Source organism: Convolutriloba macropyga, chromosome 2 (assembly GCF_964194025.1).
Source record: "Convolutriloba macropyga chromosome 2, txConMacr16.3, whole genome shotgun sequence".
In the NCBI taxonomy this organism is placed as follows: Eukaryota; Metazoa; Xenacoelomorpha; order Acoela; family Convolutidae; genus Convolutriloba; species Convolutriloba macropyga.
Genome location: NC_134469.1, coordinates 27,040,499 through 27,054,767, shown reverse-complemented (window position 1 = coordinate 27,054,767; position 14,269 = coordinate 27,040,499). Strand labels below are relative to the sequence as shown.

General features: G+C 35.5%; 1 protein-coding gene and 1 pseudogene across 2 annotated transcripts; both read right to left on the bottom strand.

The window, feature by feature from the left end:
* Positions 1–2,638: 2,638 nt before the first annotated feature.
* LOC142335223 (uncharacterized) lies at positions 2,639–4,008 on the bottom strand (annotated as a pseudogene).
* Positions 4,009–4,684: 676 nt separating this feature from the next.
* Positions 4,685–11,624, bottom strand: LOC142335222 (cytochrome c oxidase assembly factor 7B-like). 2 transcript variants are annotated; one of them, XM_075383621.1, is made up of 3 exons: positions 11,366–11,624; positions 10,982–11,145; positions 4,685–5,009 (listed from the first exon to the last, which is right to left on the bottom strand). In XM_075383621.1, the coding sequence occupies exons 1-3, from the start codon at positions 11,569–11,571 to the stop codon at positions 4,780–4,782; spliced, it is 600 nt and encodes a 199-aa protein (XP_075239736.1). In that variant the 5' UTR covers positions 11,572–11,624; the 3' UTR covers positions 4,685–4,779. The 2 variants fall into 2 exon arrangements, with proteins under 2 accessions (XP_075239736.1, XP_075239734.1); XM_075383619.1 differs by having other exon boundaries at positions 4,688–5,078.
* Between the last annotated feature and the right edge of the window lie 2,645 nt (positions 11,625–14,269).

The window sequence follows — 14,269 nt, the reverse complement described above, 5'->3', positions numbered from 1 at the left end:
GGGCCCAAAGCACCAAAGCAGCTCATATAGATGTCTTCCCGGCACAGTGGTTTTTTATTCTGGTCCTAAATTCACCTGAAGCGCCAAATGTTTTGTTTTTATTGGCGCGAAAGACTAGTTCTCCTACTGTAACCTGGTTTCAAAGTCTTTCATCTGGGTGTTGTGCTGCCCGTTTAAATTTAAAAATAAGTTTTTTTATTATAATAGATTAAGGTAAATTACACTAATCATTTAGTTTATCCTTTCCTCGTTTACCTTTTGGATACTAAGCATCTAAAGGCTTCAAGAATGCTGATAATGCATTTGCTGGACGTTTTAGGAATGCTGATGATGTTATGCTGGGCGTCATGTTGCGCATTTTAATTTATGACTCAAGTGGTTTTTTAAAAAGATTAAGGGAGGCAATTTGCTCCAATGATTAAGTTTATCCTTTCCTCATTTACCATTTTGATACTAAGAATGTAAAGGTGTTAAAAAAGCTGCTGAGCTTGATCCAATTATTCTAGCATTATAACAGGTTTCTACTAAGTTAGAAATATTTGTTGTTGTTAATTATTAATTTTCTGTCTGTACTATATACGCTGTGTAAAATTTGCTCCATGAATTCTTGATTTATCGCCTCGACAAACTAAAAAGAAGTTCACATTGACTCGTTGTTTGTCCCTTCTATCTGTAAATATTGTTGATTTTGCCAGTGTATTGTTAATATGTATGAGATGGATAAATATAAACATTCTTCTTCTTCTTGTACAATAAAGTCAACAAAAATTAGAGCTTTGTTAGCAGATTGCCGCTTATACACCCATGCTTTTCTTAGGAAACAAAAACGCTCCCGTGATTTATAGAGAAGGAAAACGAATAACGTATTTGACTAAGCTAAATTTTTAAAACTATAAAAATTTCTAGATTTGGCAATGTTCACAAGAGTCCACAATTCAAAGTCTGCAAGAGAAACTGTTTGGGGTAGCGGCAAATAACTTCTAATCAGTAATCGAGCACCTAACCCTGAATCCTCCCCTTAGAGTTAAGTGAAAATTTTGATTCTGAATTTTTCCAATTATATGCGTAACAGAGTTTTCGAAATGACACTTATACACCCATAACACTCAAGTTTTACTCGTGTTTAATTATTGTCATATGCCTCTATATTCGACTTTTCTAAAATGCATAAGAACTTTTTACTATAGTAATTTGGCCTGCCTCTATTATTGCCTCATTGAATTTTGCCATGGATTACGCAAATGAACAAATTAACGCGTAAACCAAAGTTTTTGAGCTTCCAAATTTTCCAAAATACAGTTGGAAACGAATTTGATAGAAAATTCCCTATCTTGGAAGCTTTTTGACGATGTCTTTAGTTGACTGGACATACTTTTAGACCAAAAAGCCGAGATTAAACAAACAAAAAAATCTCAAACCAATGAGACCGGAAGTGTAACAAAACTATTCATATCAACTTATGTTGACGGTTGATACAGCTTGTTACTTGTCCAAATACAAGGTACGTAGGTCAGGCGATGGGGGAGCATATTTGTGAGGGATGGAGATTGATGAGAAGGGGGTTTAAAACCCCAGGTGGAGAAGGGTGGACAGGGTGAGTGTTGGGAGCGGGGTGAGTGATGGGGGGGGGGGTGACAGACACCTCATGATCGTGTGAAAAAGGTTTTGGTGAATCGCCTACTTAGAGACTAGTAAGGCGTAAGGCTTTAAGAGAGCTGCTCAGTCAGGTAAGGCCCTCCTCTGGTCCAGCAAAAAATCGCATAAAAAATCAGTCCAGCAAAAAATTGCAAAAAACGACCACAGGACTAATATAATTGGCACCAACTTCGTTTGAGAGCCATTAAAAATGCACATGAGAATCTCAATCATATAAATATTTCAGACTTTTTTGTACAGCAACTTTACGTTAATGCAAGCTTTCATTCTCTACAATTTTTTTGTGATACCAGAGGTTCATGAAAGTGAATGAACGTACATCCATATAAAAAAGTTTTATTTTTCGGTTTTTGTATGAATCAGAATTCAACGAGGATCTACTTGAGAAACAATTGCAATAATTTTGGAAACTTCAAGCGAAAGTTGAAAACAGATAGGATAGTGACCACTGAGGAAGCGTAGTCATCACTATATATGGCAATAAATGGGAACTTTAACGGACTGTTGGATTGTCGTAGTTGAAATCTTTTTGCAGTCGAGAAAATGTATACTCGTCTGATAGTAGACCAATTCCAGTGATGTTATGCTCTGTATGCTGTCATTTAATTGTTTAAGTCACGCAGAGAATCACGCAAGCCGTCTTGTTTGTTCTCGGGCAATTGCCGAGGAACAACGAGCAAGCAAGAAACACAGAAACCGATACAAGAAACAAAGGAACCGATACATGAGCAAACAATGAAAATATTCAAAAACCATACTATCTATTAAAAAAACGCCATCATGACTCTTAGAGGCGTACATACAGAAAAAAAATAACGCCTCGAGTCAATGCAAGAAAAGGTTCTAGTGCAATTCAAATGGTAAAAAGCACAATGAGATCATTAATAGCCTCGCCTATCACTTCGAATTAAAAGCATAAACTTCGGTTATTAATAACTAATATGTTGACTTATGTTTTCAAGACTACGTCTGCAAACAAAAATAGTAAATCAAGAAATGAATTGATCAATAGATGCATAACTTATACAAGATAGCCAAACATTGGCCCTTGCTTCCTTTTATCTTTCTCATAATTGAACTCTTTCAAGATCCCATCAATCTCTTGCTCATAGGCTTCATCGTCACTCAAGAACTGATTGTTATAGTCCTGTCTCCAGGCAATTTCCCGTCTCTCGAGTTCCAGGTCCTCTTCCGAAGACACCACATGGTCTCTATAATCTTCTCTATTCCATATTTTGTCCCATGACTTCTCTAGGTAAGTATCTCTCTCGTGCCTAGTGTACAAGTCCGGGTGATACTGCTCAAAGTAAGAAATATCTGCAAATCTCGGAAATTTCTCAAATGGCGGTACGTACGGTGGAGGACAGTCCCATTCAAACCCAGGTTCTTTCAACTCCAGGGTTGAGTGGAAGGTTTCGGTAACACTCGGGTCCCACTGGCTTTGGAAGAATGCAAGTGAGATCGGTGTAATCTTATCCTCAAATTTCTGATAGAAATCAAGAGTCGAGAAACTTCTACTTTCTAACGGGCAACTGGACTCTACCTGATTGAAATAGGGCTGCATATCAATTTTCTCTGAGTGATGAAACGCAAGCAAAACGTACCTATGAAAACCTGTACCTCTGTATGGTATCGGTGGTAAATACGAAATGATTTCTTGGCCACTTTTAGCAAATTCTTTGGCAGCTATGTTGGAAACAGCCCAATGTATATTTTCCTTACAAGAATGGTTTAAATTTCCGTCTGGACATGTCAACACAACTGTCCAATAAAAACTGTCATTTGACAAATTTCCTATATCTAACTTTATTTCTGGTGCAGATGATGCTTGTGTTGGTGTCAAAATGTTTCCAAAAAACATATCCTGGTCGATCCCAAAATTTCCCTCCATACGCACTAAGTTTGAAAACTGCGCTGCTTCGAAAAGGTTATCAAATATTTCATAGTAGCGAACAATGTCTTTTATTTGAGTTTGGCTTTCCAAGTTTACGAACTCTTTAAAAGCTAATTTCGTATCAACTTCCAATTTCATCAGCCGAGAATTCTCCTCAAATTTCGCAACTTCAGTTTCTGTTCGTTTTAGCACATCGTGTTTCTTAGGTGTTACTTGAAAACCAATATTGACAGGTTCACCATTTTCTAAATATTGCGCAATTTCTTGGGTTTGTTGACACGATCAGCAGGGTGCATCTTTTGGTCTTCGAAAGAGAAACACTTGTTTTTTGGGTTTTGGTTGGAACTTTTCAGCTAAGTAGTAACATCTTGAGCCGCGCAAGGAGGTTGCCCGCCATAGCCCAGAAAGCAAAATACGATTGCACAAATCCATTAACAATCACATTTATTGTACATTAATTATCTGAAATAACAAAAGGTATTTTTGGATATTGGAGAAGGTACAGAAATTTAACTTTGTTCTAGCAACATTTTAAGTCTCCACCAGCGTTAAAATTCCTCATTGCAACACTTCGGCGTTTTAGCAAACTTACCGAAATTTTTTAAAGGAAATTTAACGACAATACCCACTTGATAGATTGGTAAGCAATGTTGATACGATAACGGACGTCCTATTTGCAGTTCCTCTCAGTCATATAACCAAAATCTGTCTTCAGTTTTAGATTATAAGACAAACAAAAAAGCTCAGGTCAAAAATAAAATTATAATCAAAAAGTAAAACATAACCGACTAACGTCGGGCGAATTGCTCTCAAACGACCGGCGAGCGGTTGGCTTCGTCAGTAGCTAGCCACGGGGGGGGGGGGGGGGGGGGGTGCGCTGGGGGCAACACTGGGTTGGGGGGGGGGCAACAGCGCGGTGGGGATGGGGGTCAACGGGGGGGGGGGGGGGGGTGGGGTTCTCAACCTCTCAACCCCTTCACACCATAAGTATAAGTATAAGTCTCCAAAACAGTTTGAGCTGAAACAGAGCTGAAAGGCTCTAAGAGCACTTAATGCCCGCTGGGCGCTACCTGTTTATCCCGTTTTTGAGGACGAAAAGTCAAAAGCGTCAGACGAAAATCGGTCAAGCGAAAAATCGCATAAAAAAAGACCAACAGGACTAATATAATTGCTACAAACTTCGTTTGAGAGCAATTAAACATTTAAAAATAGAAATTCAAAAATATAATTCACTTTGAAAACACCGTTTTCTCAACAGACCTGAGATATCTGGCACGTTTCTCAAAAAATCTGGCTTTCTGCTCGTTCACTTCAACTCCGCCAAGACCTTTGAGGTACATTTGAGCTCCAATTTCGCACGAGGGTAAAGCATTGGCCTGGCAGCCCAGTTTTGCTACTTGTAAGCAGTCTTTCGTCCAATCGTTAGTTTGATACATGTATTGCAGAGCCCGGTCGCAGCCTTGGAAACATTTCTTTGAATAGCATGAAGTTAAGAAGTAGCCGAGGGCACCTTTTGGAATTTTATTACCTTAACACAAAATGGGACTGATCACCTGAGAAAAAAAATTAAAAAAAGATACATTGAAGAGGAAAGAAATCATGACCCATTTATGTTTTGATCAGTTAAACAAACCGACTAACGTCGGACGATATGCTGTCAAAGAATATGCGAGGGCTCAATATAAACCAGCGGGATATCTTTGATATATTCAACAAAAGGATTCAAAGGGCGCACTCATGGCTTATTTCAGACAACTAGTAAACCTTAGGGTGAAAACAAATTTGGTGCAGCTTTCAATAGACTTACAGCAGCAAAGTGTCAAAGAGGATTGGGAAAGGAAAACTAAAGACACAAAGGCAGTGTTCATAGATCTAAAAAAAGCGTATGGCACTGTTAGAGACACTGTAGTTTGTAGGAAAGAGAGGTCACATGCAAGAGCTTTTAAAATCTCATTTGAACAACAGAAAGGAATGCGTGATGTCTAGATATCTACGCTGCAGTGTCCTAAAAGTAGAAAACGGTGTGCCACAAGGGTGAGTGCTGGTCCAATTACTTTTCTGATTTACAAAAACGATATCACGGCTTACTGTGTTCGCACCACCGCAACGTTGTACACCGATGATACCGTTCTAAAACAGGAAGTAGGCAGAAATATTGACTTGTGAACTTCCCTTGACTCAATCGGAAAATACTTTGCTGACAATCAACTGAGAAAATTCATATTTCCTAAACATGAAGGCTGGTGGACAAATCTCTAAGAGTAAATCAATTAACGCCAATGTAGTAATTCAAAAATTTCTTGGTTATCAAATGGAGGAAAACTGAATTATAATAATCATATAAAAAATCTATGCGAAAAATTGTCAAAATTTTACGGACTGTTTTATAAACTCAAAAAATTATTCTAACAATAGCACAACTTCTAACATAAAACAGAGTTTATGTGTAGCCAATTATAAATTACGGCTTCTTAGTGTATGGTAGAAACAGCAACAAAAAACCTCGAGAATCAAAAGGAAACCAAATGAGAAGGATAATCTTCAGAAAAAGGAAAGTAGAGCCTAACCTTTAGCACTAAGATAAGACCAAAAGATCTACTATGAAAAACTCATTACATATTTTTGAGCTATTCAACGAACTAATCGAAACACTAAGGAAATGTGAAATCAGTTTTTTACGGCCTTCCAACGGAAAAAACAATTGAAACTATTCAGACAAAAGAAAAATAGACAGCTAAAAGCAATCAACACGTTGAGTGGTATATGCACTATGACTTGGTACTAGAAAAGAATTAAACTTCATACAAAAACACGAACCTGATTTTTTTAAGGAAAGTAAGAAAAACTTCAGCAAAACGAGGTAAAACTTTCTAAAAAAATTCTAAAGATAATTATTTTGTCAATAACGAAGATATATCCAATCGATTTTACTGACCTGCCCTGATTTTTCAGCCCTCTTCTCACGCTCTAGTTCTCCCATAAAACTAAGTGCTGCTACTTGACATCATTCGACAGAGACCGTAAAGACCTCTTTATGACCCTGTAAGTGGGTTATGTTTACTGCAGATTGGTTAAATTCAATATTACGACTTACGGCGAATTAAGTTAGCGGTTTAAATTCTGAATAAGAACACTTTCGATCGCGCAAAAATTACTATGGTAATGTCACTTGAAAAGTGAAAGCACTCAAAGGAGCGAATTGTTCCAGAACAACTGTCAAGAAAAAAATGCCGAAAGAAGGAAAATAATTACCTCAAGAAATTATTTGATATTTAGTACTAGAAGTTTGCAGATTCTATCAACTCACGAACTAAAAAAAATCCCATGCAATTATTAGCAGCCTGTAAGATTCTGACGTTTTCAAAGAGCTTTATTTTTTGAACCTGCATTTGTGTCTGGCTGCGGACCCGAAATTTTGTGCATTTGAAAGTAAATTATTTCCTCGGTTTTGTTCAAGTTAAAAGCATCACTTATTTTTTCCCAATATTGATTTTAAAAGCCGAAGAATTGATAAAATCGAAGAACATCAGAGTTATAAGAGCACGGTGCTCATTTGGACAGCAAAAAGTTTTTAAAAACAAAGAAAATCGTTGAACGGCGAAAAAAACTTCCTGTTTTTATTAGATATTTAGTTGTTTGGCGTCCTTTTTTTGCTTCCAACAGCACTAAATAAAAACTGCATGCAAAAAACATTATCGTTTCTAATCACACTAAAAGACGTTGAAATCATTTTGGTTTTGGCACACTATAAAAATTTGACTAAAATAGAAAATTCCATTTTCAGTTCCATTTCTAGTCTACCAACGTTGTCTACCAGAAATTTAATAACAATCTGATCAACCAACAGGCAAAGAATATTGAAATTCGTTTTAAAAATTGGGCACGAATTTCGAGAATATTAAAAATTGGGCACGAAAACGATCACGTTGTTTTCATTAGAATTTTGGAAAACGTTATTGGGTAAATACAATATGTCAAAATGATTCATAAGAGGTTCCTAAAATTAGGTTTAAGAAAATAGCTTTATGAAAATTAGGTTTCTTTTAACGATTTTAGATTGGGCAAACAAAATGAAAAGAATAAAGCTCCAGATTCTAAACAAAAAATCTTGTTCCAGGCGTGTATTCAATGATTCAGCCAAACTTACCAAAAATTCGTGAGAATTTGTTTATATAAGTTAAATAAATTAATGGGTACATTAGTTTAACTAAATTAACTAAATGAATTAAAACATTCAACTCAACGCCACGCAAAATTTGACTCGATTTTCCGAGAGGGCTCTAAAGCCGTTACATTTTTTCTACCTGACAGAAGACAATAATAAATTGTTCTCAATTAAAATGGACAGTTGTTTGCGAACACATGGTATAATTCAAGTAACATAGGATTAAATCTACTTGATAGGTTATCAATAGTTCCCAGGGGTCCTAGTTAGGTAATGACCAGTGCAATTACTATGATCTGTGGAGTAAATGAGTTTCAACATGTACAGTTTGAAGATCTTTCTCAAAAGGTAAAAACAATAGACGGGGGAATAAAAGTCTGCGATATTAGAAAGAGAATGAGCGGTCCATCGAACTATTAATGATGTCGATCATCTTGCCAACAGAATTAATACTGACACAAAAAAGCCTTAATAAACTATGAAGAAAGATTTGTTCAGCAAACTTACATAGTACAGCTAAATTTCTTTGTATAAAATGTTTTGGTAAAAGCCAATCCGGGAACTAAATTTAAAAAACCAAGCAACCGATATCTTCAAAAAACGTAGTTGAAATGCAATTAATTTTACGGAGGAAAGCAAAATCGCTGGTAAAAATGAAAGCGAGTTTAGAATAATTGCAATTCCACAGAAATCTTGGCTATTTCCGTTATTTTTATGTTTGACAGAAAACGGAAACTCAAATCGTAACACGTCAATGCAAGGTAACTATTAACGAACAGTTTACAAAAGCAATCAGTTAAAAAGATAAGAACTTTTAAATAAAATGCCTTCACGAAGTTGACATGTTAAAAGATAAAGAATAGCTTGAAAAAATATATTTCACTCTAGTACGAAACAACGAATCGTGGTAATGTGCGTCAGCATATAATAATCCGATCTTGCTCTTTCATACTTCTGAATTAAATGTCTACCAAATGAAGAGATATTCAAAAATAGAAGTTAGAGAGAAACATTGTTACCAACACTGACAACTAAATGAAAAAAAAATGATGCCATGCCGCATTATAGCGCCCATGCCACATCTCATAAAAAAGACCACGAGACGAAACAAACAAAAATATTTACAAAAAATCTAAGACACTTCTTTAGATTATAAAGTCATAATACCATTAGATAAAACTAACTACACAAATCTTTAACAAATCCTTAACTAGAAAGCAGATGCGACCTGTTCAATGGAACTAGGTAGTAAGTCTACAAAGAGAACAAATAAGTGGGCGAAGTTCAAAAAACAATCAAGTCAAAAAACCGTTAGCTTTTAAATTAAAAAATCTAGATAGACTTACATATAATTCCAAAACCCAATAAGATCAATCTTTGCAGAGGCTAAGTCCTCGAACAGGACTACATACCAACAATAAATATAGAAAATCATTTAGAAACAAATTACAAAAACACAAAGTACAAGCCATTGAAATCAACCGAAATTTACATATTATTTTTGCTAATATTCTTTTTATTTTGTTATGCTACAAAATAACAAAAAGAAAAAGGGTAAAATTCAAAAGTTTTCAAAAATTTTGCAATCTTACTAAACCAAAATTATTAAAACCATTTGCCATTAATTCACAGCATAGAAAAATTTCATTTAAATCTCAATAGAAAGCTAATGAGACCTGATATTTCTCAGAACAATTCCTCCGACTACAAAAAGACAAACAAAAACGGGGAAAAATCAATAATGGCTTGAAAAGTGTCCAAGCCATTTTAAAATGGCTATTTAGCGAAGTGTTGAAAAATTATCAATTCCACCTCTTTTCAGAACTATTGGGATATGTAAACTAGTAGTATCAAAATCATAAAACCAGTAGCTAAAACATAAAACGACAAAACATATAACCACTCGCTTCAGTAGAAATAAAATGTAAATTTTTCTTAGTAAGATTGGCAAATATTTTCAGAGAAATAATTTTAAAAAAGTGTAAAGATCAAAACTCTTAAGACAGCCATTGGGACCTTTGAATGATGAGACTATGTCATAATAATACAAACATAACAGACTAACGTCGGGCCAATTGCTCTCTAACGACGGGCTGGCTTCGTCAGTAGCTAGCCACGTTTGAGCGAGGCTAGCTTTACCGAAATTGAAGGGGCGTGAAGTGAGCGCAGCGGTGGATGCACGGGGGAGGGGGATTGTGGGAAGGGATTTTATGGGTCAAACTCAAAGCACCACCCTTCACACCATAAGTATAAGCCTCCAAAACAATTTCTTTGAAGCGCATACTTGGAGACTAGTGAGCTGAAAGACTCGAAGAGAACTTAATGCCCGCTGGGCGCTACCTGTTTATCATGTTTCTGAGGACGAAAAGTCAAATGGTTCAGACGAAAAATCGGTCAAGCGAAAAATTGAATAAAAAAGACCAACAGAACTAATATTATTGCTATATTGCTATAAACTTTGTTTGAGAGCAATTTAAAAGTGCAACAGATGGAGGCAAAAACTCAAAAATTCACTAAACATTTACGAGAACACAGCGTCGTAGCATTAAAAATCATGAGCTATTCCCTGAAAACAAAGTATATTTTCATTTCGGCTCATTTGGACGGCCATAGGATTTGTTATTATTGGATCCCAAATCTGAAGATGACTTGTCTATGATTGACACGCAAGAAAAACTATAATTTTGAAAATATTTAAAAACAGCGCTCCAATAGAATGAATCTTTTTGATCGCAAAACTGCCCGATGAGATAAAAAATGGGCTCTTACATTGCAGCTCGTCTATATGGAACATTTAATTGTCCCATATATATCATTTTGAAACAACAATTTGATACGATAAAATCTTAAATTGAACAAAAATGGCACTAAAAGTGAGCAAAATCACGTCAAATATCAAATGTTCACAAATATTTAAAACCTAGATAACTCCTCAAAAAACGGTTAAAAAATCGTTTGAATGTCAAATTTTACGCTTTAAGGGCTTTCTAATGATAAAACGAACAACTCTCTACAAAGAATAGATCGGTCGGCCACAATTCACTGAAGAAAAAAACAGTTGAGCATATAGTTCCTCCCCGACTAAGGGGTCGGCACAAAAATACTCACTTACAAAATACAAAACTACAAAATTCCAAAACCAATTCCCAGGGCGGAACTCATAGGAATCTATAACTCTATAATGGCCCTGCCATTGCTTTTCGGGAACACAACGAAGATAGTTTCTTCAGGGCTATCTGGTGGAATTCACACTTATACATTTTTACCATTTTCTTTTGTGAGATGAACGCCATAATTGAAGCAGGATGTAGCAAAACCAAAATCACAGCCTTTCTTTTCCCAATGCATGCCGTTCCACTTGGACATGGGATCATCTTTGGCTGGAAAATCAGAGCCATGCTTGGATAACATCTTTGCAAGCCGATGACAGCTGAAATGAATTGACGCCACTGTTTAGTTTATTTTGCCGATAGGAGCTAACTTTCTCGATGGTGCTATCAAATATTTCCCCTTGACTCATTTGCGCTCGCAAAATTGTGATACAAAACAATCACTTGTAAGAGTTAAAACCTAGTGGAAAAAATCAAGTTAAATCTTAGCTTTTTTGGTAAATTGTCGAGACAATTAAACTATTTGGTCAAACGTCATACCTATGTCCATATTTGCGTTCTTCGCAGTTTTCCTTAAGCAAGCCGAATGCCGTTTTGTAATCATCCTTCACTGAACTGTAGAAAGTACCCAGACCATCACAGGCAAACGCATCTTTCTCATACAGACAATTGTACTGGTACTCCATGAAGAGGATCTCAAGGGACGCCTTCACATCCTCTTCTGTGTTGTAGATACCGGGTGGCATTGCATCAGTCAAGAGAGACAAAACAAATTAATCAACGTTGATCATTACAACTGGAAAATTTTTTAACTTTTACAACACACCGGGGCTACTAAACTTATATGGTTAGGATCCCCATCTTTTTTAAAAAGCGTAGTTGTTAATAATTAAGTTGAAAATGAGCGAAACGGCCAATTACTTGTTCAATAAAGCTCCAATATGAAAGAATATACAATTTTCACACAAAACTTTTGTTTAATTAGAACTTTTGGCATTAAAATAGACAACACAGATGGCTGACGATCCAATAGGGTTCGCATAATTAACCACAAGGAGTGCTGTCAATTCTACAGGGTCACAAAAATCATCAAAACTTTCAATCAAAACATTTCCTCAAAGCCTCAGCTATTTGTTATTATTGCTTCATTTTATATCAAATTCATCTAATACCACGTTCTTACTTGCGCTCTTTAAAATCGAAGGCAAGTATTTAGCAGACAAGAAGCAGCGTTTCATGCTTTGCGCAAGAAGCCAAAAATACAACAATTGCTCCAACGCTGGCTTCTTTACTTATAGGCACCGCCCAGACTATACCGATTTTGCCAAATCGTTTTCAGATCACCCATTAATCTCCACATACTTAGCTGAAACCAAACTGATGTTCAAAAAATTGGATTGGTCACGTTCCGTATTTTTTTAAAAAGAAATGCTGGATGAAAAAACGTTCCGTAGAAAATACCGATAAAGGAATCTTGAATAACTAAAGTAAAAAGGTTTTAGTGAGAAAAAGGAAATACTCACTAGAAATATTCACCTAATGATACAAAAAAAATCAAAGTACAGCAAATCTAATTAAAACAACAGCACATTTAAAGCCAGTGAGTTCTCTCATTAAATAATGACTAGGAAAACTAAAACATACCCGGCAGATTGCCGGAAAATAGCCGCCGTTGATTCCAATTAGCATGATTGAAATTGAAAGAATAGAAGATATCGAAAAAAAAAGATTTTTGTACAAAAACATTTTTTAACTCCGATTTATTTTGATGGCATTTCGTAGTTGAACAAACTTCTGTTTCTTAGAGAGAGGCTAGAGGGGCTACTATCAGTACCAATAAGCATAAGAGAATGTAACTAAGACTTATAGGAACGACGTTCAAATAGCGGAAATCTAAAATTGGGCTTTATGGGTTTATCCCGTTTCTATTTCTGACTTCAATTTTTTATTCTGACTCTGTTCATTTTGAAGTGCTTCGCTGAGCAACTGATGTTCAAATTCACTTTTAGCAGAATGAGAGAAGAGAAGCTAGCCTAAAGAAGTAAAAAAGATTTCACGAAAAATGCTGAAAAAGCGGCAAAATGGTAAAGCGAAAAGTTCGACGAAGTAAAAAAACATAGCAGGACAAGTCCTGACGTACAATTCAAAGAATTTTCATTGACTAAACAGAATAATTAGACCAAGAGTGGTCTATGAGTGAATTGAAAAAATCATTTTAAAAAAATCAGATAAAAAAAATAAAAAAACAGAAAATCAATGTCAAAATGCCGCATGCGAACAAAAAAAACCACTAGCCAGAAATGAAAATTTAATTCAAACAAAAAACTAGGCCCAGAATGAGCTGTGAATGGATTGGGAAAACCATTTAGAAAAAAATCCGATCCAAAAAATCGAAAAAACAGTAAAAATCAGAGTGAAATTGCCGCATGTGAACAAAAAACCACTACCGAGAAACCGAATTTTTGTTCAAACACCGTTTTCTCACTCTAATTTAAAATTAGAGCGAAAAAAATTCACGCCGCAAAACCACTCGCTTTTTCGCTCCATTTCCTGTTTCGGCGTGACCAAAATCACTACTCCAATTTGACTTCAAAAATCATGAAAATGTGTGAACAGATCTTAAAAAAAAGACAGCGCCCCAATACAATTCAAATTCTTTGAATTGTAAAAAAAATAGGAGCGCTATAATAGCCGGCTGAGAAGATGAGGGCGGCTATTAAACACTGAAGGAGAACAATTCCAGAAAAAAATGAACCTTCCATGAAAACAAATTCAAAAAATATCTTATTTCAGAGTGGCTATCGGTTTATAAAATTTTTTCTAAACCACTTCTTAAATGTCAAACAGATTTGGTAACATCCGCATCAATTTGCAAAAATCGACTGATTTCTATGCATTCCAAAGGGTTTAAAAAAATCGCCTCGCCAAACTTTCATTGTGATACAAGCATATCTGTTCAATGTGATGCATAATAATAAACCTATGAAGAACCACAAAAAATTGCAAGAACTATTCAATTTGCCGCATCCGTCAGGAAATAAACAAAAAAAACCATGACACACATTTTCAACAAAGAAATTAAAACGGATTAATTAGTGATAGACTTTTTTTTCAAAATTAAGCACGGAGATAATGAAAAAAAAATCTTTGAAACAGAAATAATGAAAAAAAAACCGTTTAAATAGCTTTATAACGGTCTTTCAAGAAAATTAGGATTTCATTTGTTTAAAAAGGCAACTTGTGCAAGTTTTCATCATCGTACCAAATCATCAGTCGGATTAAAGCAAAAGAAAAAATAGAGGAGAGAAGATATGAGACCCATAAACTATTCAAAAACAACAAAAAAAAACAACAATGGCCAAAGAAGCTGCATAATGTTGGCGTAACTACGTTTAAAATTAGGGGATAATGATAAAAACAGGTTTTGATTAAACTTTAAAAAAT